The 27,226-nt window shown below is 36.7% G+C and overlaps 1 protein-coding gene across 8 annotated transcripts in view; it reads right to left on the bottom strand.

The window, feature by feature from the left end:
- Positions 1-425: 425 nt before the first annotated feature.
- The window catches only part of SLC4A4 (solute carrier family 4 member 4), a 401,810-nt gene continuing 375,009 nt past the window's right edge, over positions 426-27,226 (bottom strand). For 7 of the 8 annotated variants that reach the window (XM_074228425.1, XM_074228424.1, XM_074228423.1 and 4 more), the window contains 6 exons: positions 21,386-21,454; positions 18,400-18,573; positions 17,373-17,534; positions 8,498-8,594; positions 6,452-6,531; positions 4,989-5,077 (listed from right to left, as the gene is read on the bottom strand). In XM_074228425.1, coding sequence (XP_074084526.1) covers positions 6,488-6,531; positions 8,498-8,594; positions 17,373-17,534; positions 18,400-18,573; positions 21,386-21,454 — 546 coding nt within the window. In that variant the 3' untranslated portion in view covers positions 4,989-5,077; positions 6,452-6,487. Of the gene's footprint in view, positions 5,078-6,451; positions 6,532-8,497; positions 8,595-17,372; positions 17,535-18,399; positions 18,574-21,385; positions 21,455-27,226 lie in introns of all 8 variants that reach the window. The other variant, XM_074228430.1, reaches the window with a different exon arrangement.

Here is a 27,226-nt window from a genome sequence, read left to right as displayed (position 1 = left end):
GGATCCTCAGGGATCTCAAACCACATTTTGAGAACTGCTAACAAACAGAAGTTTGTCAGAGGAAGTCAGAAAACCAACTCTCAGAGTTGTGTGAACAATAAAGTGAAATAGGGAGAGGGTGGTTCTATAGAACTCTTATATGGAGACAAGCTCGTGGGTTCTTTGCTAGTTATTTCTGTCATTGTTTACAGTCACATGGTTTGTTTTTGTTTTATTTTTTAAATGTTTTTATTTTGCTTTTTATTTTTTATTTTTATCTTAAAAAATGTTTTTTGTTTATTTTGGTTTTATTTTATTTTTGAAAGTAGGCCCTACTGGGATCCTCTACCCTAGCAAACTGAATTTACTTATTTTTTCCTATTTGCAGTAACAGAGACCAGAACAAGAAAGACATTGAACACTTCTAAATGCATAAAGTTATTTATTTAAGTATACATTTAATTTTGAAAAATATAAATGCTAAAATATCTCATCTTCTTCATCTCTTGATTCCATAAAAGTCACAAATAGAAAGCTTCATAAAACTGTAAAATACTATAATGTTATAGGAATTTCATGTTTTATATTGGAAAAAAATTATCATTAGTATTATTGAAATGTTTTCTGCTCTTTTTTCAATTTGTTCCAGCACGTTGATCGACTTCATTGAAAATAAAAAGAAGCATCATTTCTCCAAAGCTAATAAAGACTTTTAAGAGAATAAAAATAAGAGTATCTGAAAGTGCGTATCGATTCCAAAGTCATGTGTATGGAGATGCATTAGCCAAGAAATTGGCTAGAAAGGTGAAAAAAAGTGGCAAGGATTCATTCACCCTTTTCACATTGTAGGTCTGGGACAAAGTTACTTCTGGCTCTGAAAGTTTGACTGGATGACTTTAGCCCTGAGTTTGCATCTCTTTGCAATATTTGCCAAGAAGTAAGTATCAGAAGCTTGCATTTTGATATGCTCCCACAGAGCACAAAGTAATGAGCTGAGAAATAAACCATATCCCAAATTTCTGGTCCAAGCCTATTTGGACTGGTTAAGATATATTGCATAAGTTTTATCTGTTTGTTTTTTTCCCCTCTGATATCTAGGCTGAAACAAAGGACAATGAATTTCTAGATGTGAAAAATCCCAGAGTTCTCCCAATAGTCAAATGCCTATAAGAGACCGCCAGGTGCTTTCCAATCACCTGGAGCCACCAGGTTTTTCCATTCTTTTTGTAATGGGCTAATGCCAAAAATATCTGGTAACACAAAAATCCCAGGCTCCAGCAACAAAAGAATTGAGGTGTGTGAAAAGAAATCCAGAAATCTTTGTCCCATCCCCAAACAATGCCGGCCTCTGCATAAGAGAGCAAATATTTCTCTTTTTAAACATAAAATTCAGCAGTCAATACATTTCAAGTACTTAAACATGGTTCAAACTCCCCGGAAGACTAGGTTTTTCTGAATATTGATCACAAGCTAACCACCAATAAAATACTTATTCTCTAAGTGTTGATGGATTCCATGGACATACGGATGGAAATATGTCTACACATATCTATAACCACGTATACTCCAAACTATAATATCCAATACATTGGAGACAGAGTATTGTCTCTTCTTCTATCAACTCCAATTAAAAAAATTGTTTCATTTTTTTTCTTCACAATGCTCCTCCTCCTCCTCCCTTAGGTTACAATGAGAAGGAAGCAGAGCAAGACAATTAGAACACCAGAATTTAGAGTATACTTTACAATGAATCTCATTTTCAAGCAATGAGTTTTGCTAAGAAATTGGAACAAAGCCAGATGACAGCCTTTCTCCCTACAGCACAATGATGCTATCACAAAAGGCCTTGGCTTATCTACATTTATCTGATATCTCACTAATAAACACTTTTAATCCATTCATTGTCTGACATTTGCTTCAAGCAACTTGAATCTTCTCCTGCTCACTTATTTGCTTCCAATGGTGCTAGACATTGTAAAAATAATTGGGTTTCAGCATGTAAGCTCACCAAGGCTGTGTCTAACCAATAACATGACAGCCCCACAATTTGCTCCGTTTACTAAAATAAGTTATTCAGTAAAAGCACAAACAGTTCAAAAGCTCTGTATGGATAGATGTAGCCTCCTTCCTATATGGTGACCCCCTTCTTTGAAAATAATGACTAAAATTTGTTTTAAGAGGTATCAATGATGAAAGAGTTGGATCTTAAATCTTTTCCCTAGCAAATGAAAATGGAGTATTTATATCATCCACACCAACTTTTTTCTTATTAAAAATCAGTTTTAGTATCTAAGTATAGGCATATAGTACAAACAGTCTTTGCCATTAAAGATGTAGAAACGACATGTAAATCTATTTCAATGGCTGGAAATTCATGTGTGCCAATGGTATCTTTCTATCATTTTGAAATTTGCTCAAAGAACTGAAGATGCTTCCAGACTAGAAGAGTAGATTATAGATTCCAGGAGAGCAGGGACTGAACCTTCACTAAACTTTGTATTTCTCCCAGGACCTAACCTAGTGCTTTGGTCATGGAGTAAAATTGAACTGATGACCCAAGAAGGTTATAATCTTATAACTCTTATAATCCAGATCACTTAAAAAGCAAGAATCTTTACTTTATCAAAAGTTTCTTATGAATGATGTATTTTAAACATTTAACTGGATGTTTCCAGGGGGAGAAAGCATTCTTTGATGTTGGGTGGAGGAGAAATATGTAGAGTAATATATTTAATTAGTGGTTGTAATGGGAGTGATCAGTTTAAATGTGCAGTCAAAAGTCAATGTGTGAGGTCTCAGCACCATAAAAAGGTACTTGCTCCACTAATTTTTAAAAATAAAACCCTCAAAGGCCATACCTAAATCCATATTTTTATACTGGATTCCACTGTTAAAGCTATTTGGTGCTAGAAAGGTAGCAAATATTTCAGGGTGAGAGTTGTTTTGAATGTGGTCTTATCAGGAGTTGTGTTTTTCATGGGACAGACTTCCTGGTCAGGTTTATAGTATTGGAATGGGATCCCCAATGCATCAGGTATCACAGAACTAAAGCCAATGGTTTCCTTCTGGTCCCAGTCCTCCCCTCCCTGTTTATTACAGTGTGTATGCATCACAAATGTGGTTATATGACTTAGATTGTAGACATCGAAAAATGTTATGTCTAATACACATTCACAATATATAATGCAACCTATTAAAATGATATCTTAAAAATGCCATGCTAAATTTGATGACTCAACATCCAATTTCCATTACACGATGTTAATTTAGAAACATATATACAAAACCCAACTTTAAAAAGATCCCAATCACAAATGATATTCGTCTTGCTTCTTAAAAAAATCAAAAACAGTGTGTGTGTGTGTGTGTGTGTGTGTGTGTTTATATACACACACACACACACACACACACACCTATATATTTGCAGATCAGCTCATGTGGGCAGGGCGACTATTATTTTCCTGTGAACTTGTCATGGGCCTTGGGAAATATTCCATCAGTAATGAATGGTCTGTCCACTTTGGCCAGCAAGAGGCCCCTCACTCCGACTCTTGAATCATTTTGTCAATTATAAGTCAAACCCAAGTTTTATGGAAACTGATACGTGAGGCTCAGCAACTCACTCATTCGCTTGCCAACATTCTTTCTCTTTCTATCTTTGCATGCAGGTTTGCTACATGCAGAGGACATCCATGATCAGACATAAAAACACAAGGGTTTTTATGTGAAAGAATTCTAAAAAAAATACTGCATAGGATATCAACATGAGAATACAATCACATCTGTGAACTATTACCAGTCAGTTCATTATTAATTGTCATTACATTTACTATATTCTAAAACCACAAAGTAGTTAACTGCCCCCATCTCTCATCTCCTTCATGGAACTTAAAAAAAAAAGAACAAAGAATAGAAGGAAGAAAGAGATGAAAAGAAAAATTAATGCTTTAGAAACAGGGTGCTTATTATCAAATCCAGCCCCTTGACTTGTCCTGGAGACTATGTGCGTGTGAGCCTGTGTGTGTGTATGTGTGTGTGTGTGTGTATGTATGTATGTTTGTGTGTACAAAAATCACATTATTTACAATACATTTTTTACAGAAAGCCTGGCAGCTACAGATAAGAGGTAGAACTACTCAAAACTATGTTTCCTGCTGCAGGAAAAAATTCATTTTCTTTACAGTAATTTAAAAAAAAAGTTTAAAAAAATTGACAAACAAAATAAGTTGCAGGTTAGGCCCCCATAATTTAAACAACAAAATCTAGGATGAAAAATATTCTTCAAAAGACTCAACAGATAAACTCATTAGAGTTAAAAAAAAAAAAAAGGTTGCATAGGAAATGGGACTTCTAAAACGTGCTACAATAATGGCCAGAGTATCTCTGTGCAGGGAGTGAAATTAGTACCTTTAGCTTGCCTTCTTTACAGACTAAGGAAGAGTTCAAGAGCATGGGCTAGTTAGAGTAACAGCATTTTTTAGGTTGGGAAGCTATGTCAGCATAGATAGTGAATTTATCTAAAGGTTACTGAGGCTTGGTTCAACTAATCAGAAGAACAAGTTAGCAAACATAATTCCCCTATTAAATTGTCAGTCATTTTGATGCTTTAGGAAAAGTTGCTATAAAATCTTTTTTTTTTTTAAAATGATGTATTTGCTGGCCCTGCAAAAAGGAAAAGGATGGTAGTGGTGGTGGTGGTTGTAGTGATGGCGTTGGTGGCGATGTGTGTGTTTGTATGTGTTATGTGTATTTGTGTGAATTGGGTGGGGGGAAACCACCAAAGAATATAGGAAAGAGAACAGGAAAATTCTTCCAGGAAAATTCATCATCTAAAGGTGTGCTCTTCTATCAATTTTCCCCTACACAGAATAGAAGCAGAGGGCACTGGGATATTTGGCTAGTGACAAAAAAAAAAGAAAGAAACAAAAACAAACTGAAGAAAACATCAACTTCCACACTAAGAAAACAATTCAGTGTTAAGAGACAAACAGGTTACAACGTAGTTTCTGTTCCCTTGCTCCTCCAGAAATAACCATCATCTTCAGGTTCAAGTTCTATTAGAATTTGAGGCACAACTTTGACTGGAGTTCTAGGAGGGCTAGATGGAAAAAAACAAGAATAACAGATAAAAAGTTGTGAGTGACCCATCATCTTCCCTACACATGAATTGCTCATTTAAAAGAAAACAACATCTACTTTCTCCAGTGTCATCTTTTCCCACTTTTGAATCCCTTTGGAGCAACTACTACTTTCTTAGGGGCTGAAGCTTGTTTAGATGGCATTAAACTCAGTGAAAAGTGAAGCAAAATCCTTCAGAATCTGATGAACACTTACATTCACTTTTTAAAAAACTACCTTATGGTATACCATGGAAACAATGTAAAAAGTAACAGACTGCATTCTGTGGGGCATGGAGGAAGGGAAGCAAGATTAGATGGAAAAATGTTAAAGTCAAAATAAATAAAAATCTTTCTTTTTTTAAAAAAAATTATCTTATATATTTCTTTCCCTTAATCCAAATTCCTCATACTGAAAATTACTAATCTATAAAACTTGTTTCACACAAATGTGCATGTACAATATTAACCCGACTGTTTGCCACTGAGGGGAGGAGGATGGGAAGGGAAGATGGAAGGAAATTTTGTAAATTAAAAATATACCTATGCAAATGGATGAATGTTGAAAAACTTTCACAACATATATTTGGAAAAATAAATACCAAGAAAAAAGAAAAAAAAGAACTTGTTTCAAAAAATTAAATTAAAGAAAAAATTTTTTAAAGAAAAAAAAGAAAAGTGAAACATTTCCACTGCTACTGAGACTAAAGGGGGAAATGTAGCTGCAACTGGAAACCCTCAGCAGCATTGATATTCATCTTTTGAACTATCTAGAAAGATTCAAAGTGTCCTAAGCTTTGATAAGTCAAGACAACTCAAATCAACAAGTATTTGTTATAAAAACTTACCACAAAACAGGCAATTGTACTAAGCATTCCAATACAAAGACAAGTAGCCTCAAAAAGTTTACCCTCTGATGAGGGAAGATTACATGTTAAGAGGAATCTGAAAGGGGTTGGGGGGGGGGTGAAGCCAATAGAATGGTGTCATCCATAAGTGAGTAGAGAAGTTGTTGTCATAAAACTCCAAACCATAGTTTGGTTTTGAGTGTATTCCTTAAATCAATGAATGACAGCCCTGATACCACAAGACTGACCACTGACGCAGGTCTCTGAGGTCACTGAACTGGGAGATCTAATTACTTCTAAGAAACAAGTTCAGAATCATTCTTCTCAGTAGTGGAAGCTGGGCACATAGTTCTTGGACTACTTATTATCTGAAGAAGAATTAGAACAAGAAGTTCTGCCCAACAACCTGTGCTCTGACCACATTTCAGGGGGGTAGACATCACAGGGCCCTGCTAATGGGGGAAAAAATTTAAAAAAAAAAATAAAAAACTGTGTACTGGTTTTTACCTTGGTATCCCAAGCGATTCAAGGAAAGGAATTTTATCAGCATGATGTGTGGCGTTCAAGGAATGTTGGTGATTTTTCTCCTAGAAAGATTAAACAAAAATCACAAGTAACAGATCTTTGGGGGAAAGCATATTATTTTACTGAAAATGAAAAATTATCAATGGAATAAATATGAAATCTGCCTCCAAAAGTTGACAGTGATTCATTTTAGTTTCTCACTGATGCCTTCATAAAAGGAAAGGTGAGCCAGATGAGTTTGCGAGATTAAAACTACCATTTAGTTATCTTGATGTAATCTAAATAGTAGGATTTGAAAACACAACTATTTCCCTTATTGCCTCAAAGGGCAGAGCTGTAAGGGCTTTGGAGTGTGGGGCTCAGATCAGTGGGAGAAGAAATATAATGGACAAGGAAGAAACATCCCATATTAATTTCCTAGTAATTCCTTTGCAATAATCTTTTGTTCTCCCTCTATTTTTAATATACTGATCTTTGGAGCAGAAGAAACATTCAGAGACATTCAATGATCTTTATCAGATAATAAATGAAATATAGACAGCTGATGAATTCATTGACAATGAAGATCTAATTTTTTTTTGGTGGGGTCTCGGAATTCCACAAAAGTGACATACTTATTGAGACATGAGACTGCTAAAAATAAGATCCTTTCAAATAAGAATATTCTATCAACTAAGCTCACCCAGATAATGCTTTGCAAAATTTAGTCTCTGAAGGGGATCTCATAAGATATGGCATCTTTTGGACTCAATGTTACATAATTGAACATTAACTTTCAATCTTGCTTGGTAATCTCTTACTGAATTGCAAAAGTATCAGTGTCACATACATAATACAAATGAATTTCCTGTTTTCCCTATAAAATATGAGAAGGTATTCAAGGACAAGTTAACCTTAAGGCATAAATTCCCTACCAGTTTAGGTAAAGAAAAGCAGCAGGGAAGAATCTGATAAAAAATAGGAAAATACGTTCAGGCAAGTCTTTGGGGGAAAACATATGCTTAGGTTTCCTTGCTTTCCAAAGAATCTATTGCTTCTGTTATATAACTTGTCAGAGAACATGCTATAAATATTAAAGTCTTGACATCAGTAAGAGGGAAGACCCCAGGTTAGAAGTAATAAAAAATCATGGCCAAGCTATGATTCTTCCAACTAGAAAATGGATTTTTAACCTTTTTGGAGTCATGGATCATTTTGGCGGTCTGTTGAATTCTGTGATCCCTTTCTCAGAATATCGTTTTTAAATACATAAAATAAGATTGATGGGATTATGAAAGAAACAAGTCTATTGAAATAAAGACTTCTCCCTACTGGAATTAATGGACCCCAAGTTAGAGACCCTTGATCTAGGGTATTTCTAGTAGCAGCCATTGGTTAAGAATATTCAAAGTTCAATTATGATGATTGGCCTATTCCCATCTAAGGTCCCTGTCAATCAGAAGGTACAGAATAGCACTATAAAGTGATTATTTTCAGTAAAAGAATTTTTAAAATCAAGAGACAAACACCTCTACCTTTGATTAAAAGTCAATAAGGAAGTGTGCAAATGTTTCATAATTCCCAATTTAATTGGTGATTCAAATTAATCATTGCTTTCCCTCTAAGCAATTTGTTAATTACTGACAAAGAAATTAAGAGTCAATTGGGAACTGATTGGACCTAAGGAAAACAAACAGTAACAGTGATATGGGCAGCATAAGCAAGTAACCTAATGGTAAATGGTAGAAAGAAAAATCATTTTGGTACCATGGTTAGCAACAGATAGAAAGGGGGGCTTTGGAGAGGCCAAGAGATCACTAGCAAGCAAAAATGAGTTTTAGTTGCTAGCAAGAGGCTATTAAGGAGGTAATAAGGGGAGTGAAAAGGTATTCATATTTACAAATATTATTTTAAAAATTATAAAATAGGGCAAAAAGGAAAAGGAAGAAGTTAGTTGCTTCAGACTTAATCCCCCCGCCGCCCCCCCCTTGCCATGATAGCGCAAGTCAGTTTCAAGCAAGCATGAACTAAGAGGTTAGTTCTACTCACTGTCAGAGGGTTTGCTGTCACTTAGGAAAGGCTGTTGTTCCATGATGTCCATTGGAATTTTAATACTTGGAACTTTTTCGGAGTAAGGGCAGTCAGACTGTGGACAAAATGTGGGAAAGGTCTTAGAATGCTCTAGAATTATTCCCCCCTCCAAAGGCCTTCACCTGCTGTTTAACACAGAGATGCTAGGAAAATAATGACTGTGGTCATTTTTCTCCCTTCTTTTCTCCGAAAGATGTTTTCTCCACTCCTTTCATCAGATTGGGCAGAGTTGATCATTTTTGACATTTTTTTCATTAACCCCCCTTATGTATAAGAAAAAAAAAGCAAATAAACCACAATACATTCAGTTGATTCTCTTTCACTTAAACTATATTGGAATTTTAAGTCAAGTATATTCTCCCAGTTAATTAGTCAATAGCATTGTTCTAGGCTCTGTTATCCAAATGAATAAATGGAAACGCCTTCTTAGGAAACTTCACTACAAGGTGGAGGACATCAGTAGCCACAATGCCACAGTCGTCAACCTCAAGAGGTTTCTATAATATATGTACATAGCTACATGCAATCCATTGAAAGGAATGATTGGGGAGGACAATTGGATTTTCACATAAAATGTTCTAGGAAAATTTGAAGAGAGCAGATTTTTTCAATCAGGACACTCTAGGAAGGTCTACAAAGGAGGTCATGCCTGACCTGAGCCTTGAAGGAAAATTATAACACTGAAATGCCGTGTTAAAGAACAGAGCCAGCTAGGGGGTATAGTGTTCACATTATTGAAACTAGAGGCAGGAAGATCAGAGTTCAAATCCTAGTTCAGTCACTTTCGAGCTGTATGCCCATCACCTCTCTCAAATTCAGTTCTCTCATCTCTAAAAATGGGCATAATTATAGCATCTGTTTTCTAAGGATCAAAAGAATTAATAGGTGTAGGTGCTTTGCAAACCTAAGTGATATGAAGATTAGGAGACCATAATAGAACATTGTAGGCACAAGAGAACTGGAAGACAGCCAATGAATTCAGGGCTCTGCTCACACTCCAGTTTACATGGAATGACCCTTGAATTTATGAAAAAAGACTGAAAGATTGGAGTCAACCTTAAAGGTGAAGCCTTGAATGCCAGAATAAGTTTGAATTTGAAAATAGGTCTAAGATGAAAAATATCTCACTCACTCACTCCCTGAGCTACCAATATGGCAATATTTACCTTTTATGTTGGAGGATATTTGGGCCCAAGTAAGACCAAAAGAATGTGTCTTGATATAAGAACTACTGTCCTCTCTAAATACAGGAGTGAGTAGTGGCATGCTGGAGCCAGCTCAGAGGGTGTTGTGAGAGCTGATTGTTAAATTTCCAATATGGGCATTTATACCTCAAAAATTGATGAATACTACAAATCAGGGTTGGAATTTTTTGTTTCTAGATTTAAAGAAATTTTGCAGAAAATGTTAATGATGCAGATTAAATACAAAGTTGGCTGCACATCCATTTTTCCTCCCCTGCCCCTCAGATCTTGTTGCTAAACATTTATCAGGACACTACTGGGAGTGAACTGGGACATCTGCTTAGAGGATTAAAATAATACATTTTACAATGACACAATAAAAGAAATTAAATACACATATATGAAAGGGAATACCCAGAAGGACTTATCTAATTATAACACCTCAAATATTTTCCTTAAGTTCATAAAAATGGTACAAAATGTTAATTTTCATAATCTTCAATGACTGACAATAGATTAGGAGCTCTCACCTCATTACAACCTCCTCAGGAGATTCAAAATGTCAATAGCAGCAGACCCAAATATAAGGAAGCTGCAACTTCCACTAAAATAGTGCCCCAAATGATTAGAATTGGGTCCCTTCCCTAATTGTGGAATGCTTATCAGGAATTTACAGAATGCACAAAGAGCTGCTTACTGGCCACATTCAGGCAAAGTCCTTTAAAAATGGCTAACCGACAGAGGACAGAGAGATAGAACAAATTAGGTTTATTTTAGGTTTGGAACATCCCAAGATTCTCTATAGTATCAGGTTCTAGATGTCTGAGACAAAATATGCTGAAAGAGAGAGAGAGAGAGAGAGAGAGAGGAGAAAGGGGGAGGAAGGAAGGAAGGAAGGAAGGAAGGAAGGAAGGAAGGAAGGAAGGAGAAAGAGAAAGGAGAGAAAGAGAAAGAAAGGCAGAAACAGAAAGGAAAAGAATCATAAAATTTTGGAGCTGACAGAACTCTAGTCCAATCTAAGACAATTAAAAATCTTTTATCACCAAGACACCTGTGACAATTTGGAGGGTTGAAGACACAGTTGTTCAAAAATGAATTATTTTGTGATGAAAGAAACATTCACCATGAATATTTTATCCTGATATGCTTTTCTTATAGAACAACAGTTCTGAAGGAGATCTCAGGAGGACACTGAGTTCCTTTTCTTACCACTAAACAGAACTGACCTTGAACAGTCAGTGAAAAAATGATCTTTTTCATAAGTATTTTCTGTGTTTTCAGAAAAAGAGATTCCCCAGCCTTCCTTCATTTTCACATTCCAGAAATGTCTTTATCTGATCATAAGTTTCTATCTTCTTTCCCTAGATTTATGACTTTTAATGTGCTTTTTTAAAAAAATAAAATAAATTTATTTTTCCAACTACATGTAGAGATAATTTTCAACAATCATTTTTTGGTAAGGTTTTGAATTCCACATTTTTCTCCCTCCCTCCTTTCCCTTACTCCTCTCCTTGACAGACTAATTGAATATAGATTGTACATGTATAACTATGTCTAATGCTCTTTATCTTTACCAAGGCCCCAAGCCCTCCACCCCTCAATTCTTTTCCAGGCTTTACCCCTGTGTTTCTTTTTTTTTTTTTTAGGTTTTTGCAAGGCAAATGGGGTTAAGTGGCTTGCCCAAGGCCACACAGCTAGGTCCTTATTAAGTGTCTGAGACTGGATTTGAATCCAAGCACTCCTGACTCCAGGGCCAGTGCTTTATCCACTACACCACCTAGCTGCCCCTACCCCTGTGTTTCTAAGACTTTGTTCTCTTCCCTATCTTGGCTCCTTGGAACTCCAGTTCCTCTCTATCTTATCATCTATTCTCCAGGTCCTTGCCCTCAGCCTCTGAATGATCCCACTCTCCTGAGTAGTCTTGGATTACTCACATCATCCTCTCTTTTTATTTCTATTTTTGTGCTCCTTGAAAACTACAAAACCCTATTGACTCCACCTACTACCAGTTTAAGTGAATATAATTTCACTTATTTCTGCGATTCTTCTACATTCCACTCTTCCAAACTTTTTCAACCTTCCTTAAATATCCTTAAATACTCCTTCCCTCACCCTCTTGGTTGAAAACCTAGCCACATAGTTCATGAAAATACTGAGGCCATTCACCAAGAGTCCCTTCATTTCATATCCTTCCATGTTTTTTCCTCACTATCTCCTCTTTTACCCCAGGCTTACAGAAAGAGGTAGTCCTTCTTGCCAAGGTCAACCTCTCTAATATGAACGTGGAATCTTATTCCATCTTATCTTCTCCATCAAATTTTCCGTCTCTATTATCTCCATTTTCTCAACAGTTTTCCATCTCTCCCTATCTACTGGTTACTTCTCTGTTGCCTACAAAACACACTCATGCATTGCAAAGTTGCAAAAAAAACCCCTCCTGATTCATCCATCCATCCATCCTAGCTTTCATCCCGTATCTTTCTTCCTACTTGAGAAAAGGATCTACACTAGGGGCCTTGACTTCATCTTCTTTCACTTTCTCCTTGATCCTCTTGCAATCTGACTTCAGGCCTCCTCATTCAACTGAAACTGCTCTGTTCAAAGTTATCAATGTTCTCTCTCCTCAGTGCCAGAGCTAATGGTCTTTTTCTTAACCCTCACTTTCTGATCTTTGTCATTGCTGACCCCTGCCTTCTGGATACTCTCCTTTCCCTGGGTTTTCCTGACATCGCTCTCTCCTGATTGGCCTCTCCTTGTCTGACCTCACCTTCCATTCTCCCTTATTGAATCTTCATAAAAGTCATTCCTATGAAGAGTGACGGTCTCCCAAGGTTCTGACCTGGGACCTCCTCTTCTCCCTCTACACTACTTCACTTGGTAGTTTCATCAGCTCTGATGGAGTCAATTTTCATTTCTATATAAATGATCCTCAGACCTATTATCTAGCATCTCCAAATGTCTATTGTATTAAATACTTCAAATTGAATCCCTTATAGATATCTAAATTCAACATGAATGCAATGAAGACATTATATTTCACCACAAACCTTCTCTGCCTGTCTCTCTCTCTCTGTCTCTCTCTCTCTCTCTGACACACACACACACACACACACACACCTATTGTTAATGACCACCATGTTCTTGGTCATCCAAGCTTGCAATTTTAGCACATTCATCCCTGTATAGTTAATCTGTTGCAAAATCCTACAGATTTTATCTTTAGAGAGGAAAGAAACTGGATTTTCAGCTCACTCCACTTTGATCTGCTACTTATGGAACAAGCTGACCCCACATTGGATACAAGCTGGTATCCTGCCTCCCCACTCCACCCCATCCTCATTTTCCTGCCCCTTTTCATGTGTTGTATCCTTCTCTAGATTATGACCTCCTCGAGGGGAGACATCATCTTTCTTTTTTATTAATTGTATCCTTAGTGTCACATAGAAGAAACATAATAAATCTTTATTACAAAATTCTCATATATACTCCCTTCTTTCCTTTGACCCAGCTACCATCCTGGTGTAGACCTTCATTACCTCACTCCATGACTACCAAAAAGACCTACTGGTTGGCTTCTCTGCCTCAGATCTCTCCTCATTCCAAGTTATCCTCCACTCAGCTATCAGGGAATCTTCCTAGAGGGCAGGACTGTCTTTCTTCTACACAATAAACTCTAGAAGCTCTCCCTTTATCTCCTAGTTGTACCTTCCAGCCAGGTGGTGCAGTGGATAGAGTATATCCTGGCCTGTCCTGAAAACAGGAGGACCTGAGTTCAAGTGTGACCTTAGACATCTACTACTTGTAAAACCCTGGGCAAGTCACTTAACCCCGATTGCCCCTGAAAAAAAACCTCCTCTTTTCTGATCCTTCTTAATAAACTCTGAGAATGTATCCTATGTGCCAAGTATATATTTTGTAAGAGCAGTTGTTTGGTTAATACTTCCCCATTAGACTCTGAGCTCCATGAAAATAGTCATTTCTTTTACCTTTCTTTGTATTCCTACAGCTTAGCCCAGTGAATGCTATATAGTAGGTGTTTAATAAATGCTTTTTGACTTGACTTGATAGCCCACTGTGGTGCAATATAAACTGCCAATTATATTTGCAGCAGGATTTTTTTTAAACTCTGGCATCACACTCCTGAAGAATGTACAGAGTTCCTACTGCCACCAGAGATTTGTTTTTAATCATTTTGCTCTCATTGACAGCCCATTCTAACTACATAAAATCATTTTCTCCCTACTCATTCATGAGCATAGTGAGCAGAACTTTGATGATCACTTTTGTAACAAATTCACATATATATTATATATTTATAGAAGAGAGACAGATAAAGAGACAGATGGAGATAGAGAAAGGAGAGCGTAGAGAGAAAGAGATGGGAGAGAGAGAGAGAGAAAGAGAGAGAGAGAGAGAGAACGCTTTTAAAAGGGTTGTGACTTGGAATCATCCCAAAGGTGACAGCATAATATAGGAACAGCTCATAATGAACACGATACCTACCTCCTGACAGAAGGGCAATGGACTCAAAATGCAGAATGAGATTTATTTTTGGACATAGCTAATGCAAGGATTTGCTTTGCCAGACAATATCTATTAGTTATAAAAGTTTTGTTTCTCCTTTTTTTCTCCACAGATGGGTGGGGAGTGGGAGATAAAATATTTTTGCTATTTTTTTAAAAAACTCAAATATGATTTTAAATAAAAGGAAAATAAAAGAGCCCAAGAATGGTTTTTCAATGTCTGACATGTATACAACACAATATCAATATACCCTGACTTGCTGGGTCTCCTCCAAGTCTGGCTAAGTCTCACCTTCTACAAGAAACCTTGATTGGAACTACTAAATCTTAATGCCTTGCTTCTGAGATCATTTCCAATTGATCCTGTCAGTAACTTGCTGAACATAATTGTTTGCCTGTTTCTCCCTCATTAAACTGTGAGTTCCTTGAGGGCAGGCGCATCATCTTTCTTTGTATCTTCATCACTTAGCAAACTGTCTGGCACACAGTAGGAGCTTAATAAATGTTTGTTGACTTGATTTGCCTTGGCTCATCTATTTATGATAGATAAATCAATTCATTCCTATAAGAAAAACAATCATTTCTTTCCCAAACATTTTGAGGAGCTGTTAGGATAAACTGTGCATGCTTTTCTTTTGAGTGTTTCTTAAACAAAGACTAGTTCCAGACTGCCTAATTGCAGTGACTAAACATTCCTTATGGAGCATTGGCAGCTCTAAGGGATGGTTTCTTCCAGTAGTGAGAGAATATAGTCACCACCTCCCTTCTGCAAAAGGCACCAGGAGACAGGAGAACGGTTTGGTCTGTACCATCGATCCCTACATCTATTTTAAGAAAATATAGGTTCTAGTGCCCTTTACTGCTCATTAAATAGTAACAAAATCTCAAATCAGTTGGCCCCAATTGGTCAATAAACCACAAGGGAGATCATTCTCAAGTGGATTTTGAAGTCAGACAATTCAAGTATGTGCATAGATAAAAGTCACTCTTTGTGCTTCATGACCTCACTATATAGGGTGCCCCAAAAGTCTTAGGGAAGTTTTAAGCCTTAAGAACTTCAAACGTATACATGCAACAAACTTTACAAAATTATCATTTGAAATTTAAAATTTTAAGTTTTTTGGACTTATTTGGTTTTGTGGATTTTGGAGTATAACATTTTCATTTTAATAAGATAGGTCACCTTGTTATTAGGCATTGTATATGTGAAATTCCTGCATCACCCTTTCTCAGTCCAGTAGACTGGTAGTGGGCATCCCTTTGGTCACTTGGTCTATCTCTATTAAAGGCCTTCTTCTATTCATTGAAACTATTCTTTCTATGATCTTAAGGCTAAGAATACAAATAGAATCATTCAATCACCGACCAGCAAGAATTACCTGGCTTGTTGGAAGTTCCCACTAAAATCCATCTTCTAACACAAAGCCATTCCCAGCACCTCTTAATTCTAGAATCTCCCTCTGTTAATTAATACCATTTCCACAAATAGATTTGCAGAGGAGGGCACATACGTGTGTGTAAATAAAATACCATCTTTCACTCTGACTTCTGACCTCCCTAGTTTCTATTAAATACTAACTAAAATCTCATCATTTCCTAGATTTCCCTTCGTTGATTATTTTCTATTTATTACCTCATATATCACCTGCTTTGCATATATCTGTTTGCATGTTGTCTTCCCCATAAAATTGTAAGCTCCTTAAGGGCAGGGGCTGTCATTTGCCTCTTTTTGCATCACCATTGCTTAACTCCATATATGTTCAATTTATATTTACTTATTAGTTAATTTGTAGGGGAAAATATATAAACTCTATATAGATTTGCATGTGTCACATCCATATATACATATATCTACACCTATAGATCTCTCTCTATATATAGATAGATAGATAGATAGATAATATATCTGTATTTATGATTTCAATGGTCTCTGAAGAAATCTCTTTTGCATCATTTCAGATTGTCAACCCACAACTTAACTTTTTTTTTTAATTCTGTGGGGGCTCTGGGAAGCTAAGTAACTTAGCCAGAGTCATATTAGTCAGCAGATATTAGAAACTGGGTTTAGACTCTCATCTTCCCAGGTCTTGGGGAATAGGACTCACTATCCCATGATGCTCTCCTATTCCATTTTACTAATGTTGTTATTGCCAGAGATTACAACTTCTGAGACCTCCCCTCTTCATCAATCAACAATGAGAAGCATTCATTAAGTGTGGACTCTATGTGAGGCAATTTGTTAAAAATTAGATAATAACCTCAGAACAATGTCAAAAAAAAAAAAGAAAAGAGAAGAAACTGAATGCTGGGTAATTAGAATGACCAAACTTATCTTCCAAGGAAAAGATAAGAAAATGTACCTCCTTCCCCTTTTTGAGCATGTAGGGACCTAAGGTTAATATATGGATAGATAGAGATAGAGATGGATATTTAATATAAATATATATAAATGTATATGTGTGAATGTGAATGAATACAGAGGCATACATGCATGCTATTTCTACACATGTGTATGTGTATGACCCTAAATATGCAGGCATGTGTATCTGTGCACGCACACACACAAATATACATACCCACATGCATACAGGCACTATCAGACTAGGCTGACAGGCAGATTAATTTTGCCCAACTTTTTTTTCTCTGCTTTGTTTAAAAAAATGTCATCTCCCTAGTTTAGAAGGTAATTCTACTCTCCTAAAACCAATCATGTCAGTGGCAAGAGACATATTGAATATCATGTACCCAGAATGCTTACACAATCTCAGGAGGGACAGATTTAGAAATGAAGATGATTTCAAATCAAAACATATCTAGGTATTATTTAAAGTATAAAAACCAATGTCATAATTTTGTGGTCTATATGTATGAGCTCCTTTATCAATATGGAGGTCAAATAAGTGGTCAGGGAGTGCATCACTGTTGAAGGGTGTATAAATTCTAAGGAACCATAGCTAACATCAGAGGGAAAAGAAGGGGAAAAATAGTGAAACACAAAAGTAGATCTGAGAGCATCCAATTCTAAGACAAGAATAAAGCCATTTGACAGAATTTTTGGAAACATATTGCCCTGACCCAACATTTTCCCTACTGGTGTTTCTTCTGGAAGGGCAGAAAACTTCTTACATCATCATTGTCACTATCCAGACTTCCTTTCTTCTTTTTCTTTTTCTTCTCATCTTCTTTCTTTTTCTTGTCCTTTTCTGGAATGACGTCATCAAGGAAACTGAGGTCATGCTGGGAAAAGAGGTAGTCCATGCCTTTTCTGACGGCCACAAGAGCCAGGATCTGAAATGACAGAGTGAAGACCATCAACCATATGGGGTGCTATTATCAACAAGTAGTGATGCTGCTGTTGGGATGGATAAAAGCCCTACCTCTGGCAAGTGCTAACTGGGTGATCTTAGACCAGTCACTCAACCTCAGCATTCCTGCACAATGACAGGTCTTGTAAAGAAAGGCTTTGACAATAATTTCTTTCTTTCCCATCTCTCTTACACACACACACAAACCAGACATACCAAAAGCTATTGATGTGGACAAATAGGTCAATTATTATTGTGTGTATATTATTTTAATCAAACATAGTGAAGGAGCACAGCAGTTCAGCATCAAGGAGGGTGTGGGAAACATAGGCCAAACTGAACTTGGCCTTTTGCTGGATACATACCAGAAGTGGGGAGACAAGGGAAGACAAGGAAAGTCAGAGATGAATTTTGTGGGATTGATTTCCCCTTCCATTCCACTGGAATTGATTCCCCTTCCATTATTTGGAGTTCACTTAATAGTTTCACTTTTGAACTGCTCAATTTCTTCCATATTGTTTCAAGAAGATACACTTAGAACATCCTGGCTTACTCTTTAATAGAGTCTGAGATAGTGGGGTAAAGGTAGCCAGAAGCTCTAAGAGAGATTTGCAATTGAGGTTCTTAGAGATCATTTAGTAACCTAAGACATGGCAGTCCCAATACTTCCTACCACACACACACACACACACACACACACACACACACACACACACGGAAATGCTTTCTGATGGTTCTCACAGAACTCAGGGCTCTCAGGAAGAGAGAGGGGTATCTCTGACCAACATAAAAACCATCTGACATTGAAGTGTCTCATTAGAATGTTTCAAGTGAATAGAAATTCCTACCATGACTGGAAAGATAATGGCGGCCACTGTGGACTTGAGGATCCAGAGAAGGGCCAGGCACAGCACCTGGAGGAAAGTGAAGAGGTGGACGCGACGCAGGGGAACGTGGCGAAGGTAGATGAAGTCTGGCTGGTGCTTGAGGGGCATCAAGAGCAGCTTCAGACGATCCATGAACTAGCAAGGAAAAGAGAGAAGAGCAGAGCATTGGCTCAGGGCCCAGCCAGTACCACTCAATGTCTTTGGAAACAACCTTGAACAATCAACCAATCCACAAGTATGTATTAAGCACCTTCTGTATAACAGACATACTAGGAACTGAGGCTATATGTATAAATAATAGAATAACCCCTACTTGCAGAGAGTTTACATTCTAATGGAAGAGACAAGTACATAAACAAACACATATGTAGAATAGAGTGAATAAATAACAATGGCTAGATATCAGGTAGCTTGAGAGTGAGGGCACTAGCAAGAAGGGCATCATAAAGAAGACTGGCACTCTGAGGAAGAGGTAATGAGGATGTGACTTCCAGGCACAGGGGATGATCAGCACAAAGCCCAGAGGTGAGAGATAGAGGGAGAAGCAGGAAGGAAGCCAGTTTGGCTGAATTGCAGAGTACAGGATGGGGGGGTTTATTCCAAAAGGCTAGAGATCTAGATTGGGGCCAGGCTGTTTAGCTTTAAGAGCTAAACAGCCGAATTTAGACTTCCATGTACATGATGTTCTCTCTGAGGGCAAAATAATATTGCTGAAGTTTCAGTCATTTCTATTTCATTAACTCAGTGAAATAATGACAAAAATTGACATATATGTATCCTTACAAGGATTGCTTTATATACACAATTTCATTTGCTGAACTACATTATTCATAAGTATCCTTTAATGTAGGTATAAGAAAAGGGGAGGTAATGGTGTCTGGGGTGAGGGGTAAAGCTACTGGGCTAGAATCCAAGGGACCTAGAAACTAATTCTAGATTAGTCACTGTATGACACTATCATCCATCTTTTTTTTTAATCCCTTAGCTACACATCTCTCATCTCCAACTTTTTTTAATGATTGGTCTGTCCTTCATTCCTGAATACAGACTGAAGCATACTATTCCTTCCTTCCTTATTTCCCTCCTTCTTTCTTTCTTTCTTTCCTTTCTTTTTTCTTCCTTCTTCCTCCTTTCTTTGTTTTTTCTTTCTTTCTTTCTGAATCTTTTTCACAAAATGACCAACATGGAAACGTTTTACATGATTGCACATATATGACTTTGAAAGTTTTAATCCTAAATAGGATCAAAGCATGGTACGTCTATGAGCTCAGATTGACATTTTCCTTTGTAGAATCTAGGAGGAATATTAATGTTTTACCCTAGAGAACCAGGAGAAATTCAAAAGAATACAGATAAATCAAGTATTGGTCTTCAGAGGACTTCTGGGCCAAGTCTATTGACTTGATAATAAGAAGCATTTATATAAGACTTTAAAATTTGAAACATATTTTATATACATTCTTTCATTTGAACATTTTGGCAACTCTGCCAATTATTATAGATCTGTCTTTACCTATTTTATAGATGAGGATATATTTTTCAGTTTGTCAGCAGGAGAATAAACAATGGGTTTCAGAGAAAATACAGTCTTAACAGAGCCTTTTTCTCAACCCTTCTTGATTGTCTCATGGAATGAGTCAAGAAAAGAAGGCCAGCTCTTTAAAAAAAAAGGTCATGTATTGACATTCAGATAAAAAATTAAAACAAACACGACTGGGTTTTTGCTATAAAAGAAGCCTCTTGAGGAAAACAATGAGAACACATTCATACATTGAGATCCAATGGTAGAGGCCATGGATCAAGTTGGATTGTATTAGTCCCTTCCCAAGGAGAAAATGAATTTTATTGAGTCAAATTCTACATTCTAAAGTTCTGCTCTCTTCTATCTCTCCAAACTTTCCTGGATGCTGTAGAGACTCAAAACACATTTAGGTCTTTGGAGGGCCAGTTTGTCAATCAAACTCAAGGAACAGGCTGCTTCTAATACCAATGTTCCCCACAAATAAAAGAAAAGACCAGATCCTTTGGCATCCTGACCATGATCCAGAGAGCATGTGAACAACTCCATTCTGGAGCAGGACACAAAAAAAGAAACAAAAAATAAATACTACAATGGACTTCTCTCTTATTGGTGACCTGGCCGCTGGCCCAGGTCCATCTGACTTCCAAAGCAAATGCTTATAAATCCAATGAATGAAAGAAAGAAAGGATCATTTTTAAGGGACTCAAATAAATCCCTGTGATGTTCGGAAACATGCAATCTTTTGTCATGAAAACACTCCTAAATGCTAAATGAGGCTACAATTAATGAGGTTCCAGAATGCAATAGAAACACTTCCAATTTCCTGCTGTCAATTAAATTATGCCTTCAGTAAGAGAAAAATGTTCCTTACATAATTTTCCCTCCAGTGATTGTTTTAAGGTGTTAAGTAGGGAGGAGGAAGAGAATGGAGGGTGAATTTACCAGATTACAAATAGCAATGTTGCCTTAGCTGCTATCTTAGATTAAAGAACATTAGCTTGCTTTTTTATTTGAATAAAACAGCTTGATCACTGGTCAGAGACCATGGGAGAAGTAAACTGGTACCCAATGAGGACTCCCTATTCCCACACTAAAGACTATCCATCAGCATCTGGGTGTCAGTGGTTCAAGACAGTCGAGTATCCTATTGGACAGAACAGTGGAGGGATGCATTTCCTTTTGGTGACAAAAGAATTACAACTTGGTTGCCTGCCTGGTCCACTGACCCTTTATGAACTTCATCTGCAAGAATGTGTGGGTATGATAAGCTTTGTAAACACTGGCTAAACTTGATTGAGTTCCTGAGAATGAAAAGAGGTGAGATGAGGAAAACCCAGCTGTTAATGATTACCATTTTCCTTCAGAGGTTCTTTACTGAAATACTCTTGTTATCAGAAGGGCTCTGTGTTGCTATGGCAAACTTACCTGCACACCATTAAGGGACGCGACCCCCATATATAGGAACACACCATAGAGTACAGGCATGGGAATAAACTGGGGAGAAAAGGTCAAGAAAACAGGGCTTAGTAAATATTTGGTACCAAATCATCAAGAACGATGTGCTTTCTTTTAGACCTAATAGACGATTTCACTGGTTTAGAAAACTGATTCCTAAGTACAGTTGGATGAATGGTCTAGCTAGGGTCACTCACCCCGTGTCAGAGGCTGCACCTCAACCTGGATCTTCTAACTCAAGAACAATTCTCTATACAGTCCTGAATTATGTTTCTTAAAAATGACATGTTAAATTGGAAATATGATTTCAAGATAAAACACTATAAATGGATAATTATATATCAAATTCCAAAATTATTGCACATGAAGGAAACTGTAAAACAGTAGCATGGATTTAAAAGAAAGGGTGACCAGGAAAATTTTGCCCTTTTTTCTCTAATTATAACAGTAATATAAATTGTTGTTATTACTAAATAATAATTACTACTAATAATAATAATAATTACTAATAATAGTTGGCATTTACATAGCACTCTAAGCATATATTATCTTGTTTGAGATGATATATTTGACAATAATATTTAACATAAGATCACAAGAAGACTTTGAAATAGGTGTTATTTTTATGTCAATCTATTAAAGAAGCTGAGGTAAAGAGCAATTATGTGACTTGCCCAGGGTTACACAGTTTGAAAAATCTGAGGGGAACATTTGAACCCAGATCTTCCTGACTTCAGGCCCAGAATTCTGTGCACTCAACACAAAGCTACCTAGATTTTTTCTGGGCTTATTTTGGTTCACTCACTATAGAAAGGAACATCATGTAAGGTATTCTATAAATTAAGGCATTTGAAATTCAGGGTAAATCTGTTTTTGAAAAGTCTATCATCTGGAAAGAATAAATAAATGGGTTCATATGTATTTGTATGAATGTGCATATAATAAATATATATACACCCAATTTGCACGTATAAAAAACATCCATTACTGTAGACATGATGTTTTGTCTTGTGTTTATAGACATAGCTCTGCAGGTGTCTATTTTTTCCAAATATATTTAGTGTATTCTTCAAATACATACCTACATATATGTCCACTTTTGGGCCCTGAATCAACCCAGTCACAAAGTTCACTAATGGGAGTATGGTTTTCAAAAGAAGAGGAAAAAAGCCCCACCAAAAATAAACTTCTGGATTATTCATTGGTTTTCTCATAAAGCAATATAGTTCTTCCCCAACATAATGGGCACATCCTAGTTTCCTCTCCTGGGATTAGATAAAGACAATCCTGTATCTGAGAATCTGTGACACCTTGATAGAACTGAGCACTTATAAAAACCATTAGTGAGATTGTCTCTAATTTTAAAAGATTGGCCATCAAAATGATTAAAATTGTATGAAAAGTGTTTGGATGCCTCTCTCAAAAGAAACTGGCTGAAAATCATAATGCAGTTCATTTGACCTTAAGCACAGAAAACTGATTCTACAGAGCACTTAGCTCATTGTGATGGGGGGGGGGGGGGGGGGGAAATCTGCAGTGTGTTGCAGTACCCAATCACCACCACAAAGGGGTGTACACAATACATCCAAAGCAACTACAATGCTGATGGGTAACTTCATTGCATTTCACCCCCTAAAACCTACTGTGAACTGTTAAAGGGAATTAATGAAATGTTGGGATGGTTTTATATGTCTCGTTTTCTGTTTTATGAGGGCCAAAAATAGAACACACCGATTCCCTAGCATCCACAGAATTGGGGAGTTTGGGTAAAAGTTGTATCCATGAACTGGTTCTTAGAAGAAACAAGATGATGTGCACCTGAGGAACATTTTCTCCCTGGAAAACTAAATTTAAGCCTCTGCAATTATAATGATTTACTATTGTTAGAGTTTTGGTCTATTCCTTTTTTTAAAACCAGTGCTGGCTGCTTTTATATTCAATGCAAATTAAAACCAGAAACTGATACTTCCCTACTCTGGTGATTGCTATCCCAGCCAGGCTACAGATTTCTTAGGAAACTATTTATAAGGGTTTTTTTTAGCTAAAGGTCATTTTCTACTAGGAAGAGCTGACCTCAAGATGGAAGATAGTGAAATATATTTGTCCTATTCAATATGGCATCACTTGCATTCAACCAATCAGTAGACCCTTTTCCAGTTATCTTACCAGGCAATTTTTAAAACAAAAGAAAATATTCAAAGTCAGGCAAAAAAAAATTGTTGCTTTTTTCTTAAAGATAAGACCCTACTATAAGTTAAACTAGTAAAAAAGAAACAGACTTTGCAAGCCAAGGGGGGAAAATTAAAACATAGAAATATAAATTAGTCCTAAATACTAAAACAGAAAGAGAAAGCTGATATAATTTACAAGGTCAATTAGCATTGGCAAAATTTTAATTTAGTCAAGGAGTTAATGAAGTAAAAAACCATATTTTTATCCAGGACAAATTCTCAGGAAATTATAACATTATTTCACTGATTTATTCATTCTATAAATTAAGATAAATACAGATTCATAGATAGAGAGCTTCTGGGAACCACTGGGTTTTAGTCTGACCCAGAAAGCCAGTTAAACTTCCATTACTATAGGAAGCTCCCCTAAGGAATTCTTAAACTGGAGTCCATGAAGGAGAGAGAGAGAGACAGACAGACAGACACAGAGGCAGAGACAGAAAAAAGAGAGCTCAGAGAGAGGCTTAAAGCTGTTAAGGCTTCAGAGAAAAGTTGGGCTTCTTTCTAATAAGTTAAAGAAAAAGCTCTTTAGCAAAGGAAAAGTCCCACAAAGCTTTGGGAGTCTTTGCTGGAAGCATGGAGACATATCTCAGTACAACCCTCAGTCTATCCTAGGAGAGGAATAAGCAGAGAGCACTGGAAGCAGCCTTGCTCAGTGAATACCTGCAAGGACGGCAAGTGAATACTCCCTGTTGTAATCTGGTGTCATCATGGCACAGATAGAAAAATTATGTTTTCTCAAGTTTCCAGGGAACTTAGTTTTTGAAACTCTATAATACTGTATCCCCACCAACTTGATCTCTGGTTTTAACTATGGTACAATTTTAAAAGAGTCCAAGATCCCTTTAGTAAACACATGAACCATGTCAAAAGCACCCCTGAAGTTGAATTTTTTCTTGTTTCTCTGTAGTTTAAATTCTGCTCATTTTTTGCATATATATATACATATATATATATATACATATATATATACATATATATGTATATATATATATACTATTTCTTCTCAGAGTAAGAGCAGAATTTTGGATTTGGGCTAAAGACTGAGAAGCAAAGATCTAAGAAAAAGGTCTGAGACAGAGAGAAGATGGGGACAAAATTTAATGATAGTCTCCTCAATTTCTACACTAGTGATTTCAAATTCAAATAGAAACCAGTCTCTAAAAAAGACTTAAGGATAAAAAAAAAACCCAAAGAATACTTAAGGACCCTAGCCAGTGCATATCGACTTAGAAAACTATATTGTATCATCTGTAGTCATTGTATTTTTATTTCTTTTGCGTTTTGACTACACACTATAGTATTATAGGCTACATTTTTTTTTACACCTCTGTTCCAGTCCCTATATTGCTAGACTAACTATACAGCATTCTCCTCCATACTGTGGTTCAGTCATACTGGTCTTCTTGCCTTTCTGCTGTGACTTTGCATAATGCTTCCTTCAAATGCATGCTTCCCTCTTTGCCTTCACTTTGTGAAACCTCTACCTTCTTTCAGAAACTAACTCCAATAATACCTCTTATCCTACCTAAAGCCTTCCTTAATACCACCAGGTACTAAATGACCCTCACCCAAAATCATCCTAGGAGCCCTTTTTATATTATATATAATACCAAAAAAGTCTATACATATATATAGAAATATAAATACACATATATAGTGTGTAGATATTATAGACCTATATTGACATAGTATATATAAAGCCTTTGCTAATAGTCCCAACTACTGATGACTCTCACCCCAAAATCACCATAGGATACATACACACACACACACACACACACAAATATATATCCACACATAAACATATATACATTCATAGTATACTAATGATGCCCATGACATCAGAGAGGTGATGCTATGACAAGCACATGGATTGAATTTGGGTGACTGGCTAAGTCACGGAGCCTTACATTCTTCTCCAGAGTCATCTGGGTCTAGAGGCCAGCTATGAGTCAGGACAACTGGAGATGGCCCTGGATCGGAAGCAATCAAGGTCACACAGCTAGTGGATATCAAAGTGTCTGAGACAGGATTTGAACTCCTGTCCTCCTAGCTCCAAGATCAGTGTTCTATTCACTGTACCATCATGCTGCCCCAATACTATACTATAGTATGTATACATATAATATATATATTTTATATATATATATATATATAAAATATAGTGAATACATGTCTACATATATAGATATATAGATAAACTTTTATGTACCTGTTTCTTCCAATAGAATAGAAGTTAACTGAGGGCAAGGACTGTCTCATTTTTTTCTTTATTATTATTTGCCCTTCATTCTCTAAAAGGCTCAATGATGTCATGAGTGATGTCTTAACATGCATGTGAATTGGATTTAAGTGCCAGACTCTAACACAGTGCTTGATTGAGTTTACTATGGGGGAGCTTATGAAATGATCATTGATTGACTGATAAAGACAAAAAAATAAATCTTTAAGGTAGAGTTTTGAACACAGTGTATGCTAAAACAACAAGTAATTTCTTTAACAGCCCCCAAATTAGTAGCGCATTGACTGTCACAGAAACTTCACTTCTTTACACTTATGTGATAAAATTTTAAAAAGGAAGATCAAGACCTTTCTTCTGCCTCTCAGACCTTTAGCCTAAGTTCCTTATAGGATAAAATGGTTGAACCAACATTGCTCTGAAGAAGGAAATCGATTCTTAAGGTAATTTTCTTTAGACTCCAGTTGTTCTTGGTCCTCTCTTGTCTCTCTTAGGGATCAGCAATTGAAAACCAGTGCTTCTCAGTTCATGTCCTTGACCATGACTCCAATCAAGGAGGAAGCTGCTTAACAGCAAAGACTTTGTGAACCTCCCATAATTCCACACATTCTTGTTCTGTAAAAGTCACGTTTCAATCCAGAAAGTCATGAACACGGGTTTCTTTTCAAATGTATAAGCAGATAGGGTAAAACAGTTACTCAGACTATTTAATACATAGGAAAACATTAATAGGATCCTCTGGGGTCACCACATTTGCAGCAAGAATGGAACTTTCCACTTTGCCTATTGAATGAAATAGGGGTTGTCTACCTTTAAGGCAGAGATTCTTAATCTATGGGTCTTGAACTTGTATATGAAATCTAAGTAAATGTGCAAATATAGATATACACACATATACACATACAGATAAAAATAAGATAGAGATAGAGATATTTCATATATATATATATGCCTGGTTAACAAATGAACTCAAAAGTCTTGTATTCTCAGGTGGGTAGGAGGGTTGGGAGGGGATGGGGAGACAAGAGATCTTAGCTGATTAAAACAAACAAAATACATTTGCAAATGACCTCAAAAGGACTATTTGCTGAGTGCTCCTAACTTAAGAGGCTAGAGGAAAACCAACCCATTATTCCAAATCCACCTGACTTGATTTGCATGAAAATTTCCCAGAGTCCCAGCTGAGCCAAGGCTGTCCCAATAACCTAACCTGCACATTGAGAGATGGGAGAGGGTATCACTCTCCAAAGTCATAGAGATAGTTTTTTTCTGCTATTTACAAACTTATGGAAGCTCCCCCCCATCCACCCCTGGATGTTTTGGTGTCTTTTCTTTGTT

The sequence above is a fragment of the Macrotis lagotis genome, chromosome 3 (assembly GCF_037893015.1).
Source record: "Macrotis lagotis isolate mMagLag1 chromosome 3, bilby.v1.9.chrom.fasta, whole genome shotgun sequence".
Classification (NCBI taxonomy): domain Eukaryota; kingdom Metazoa; phylum Chordata; class Mammalia; order Peramelemorphia; family Peramelidae; genus Macrotis; species Macrotis lagotis.
Note: the sequence above shows the minus strand (reverse complement) of the source record. Positions and strands in the feature narration are given on the sequence as shown.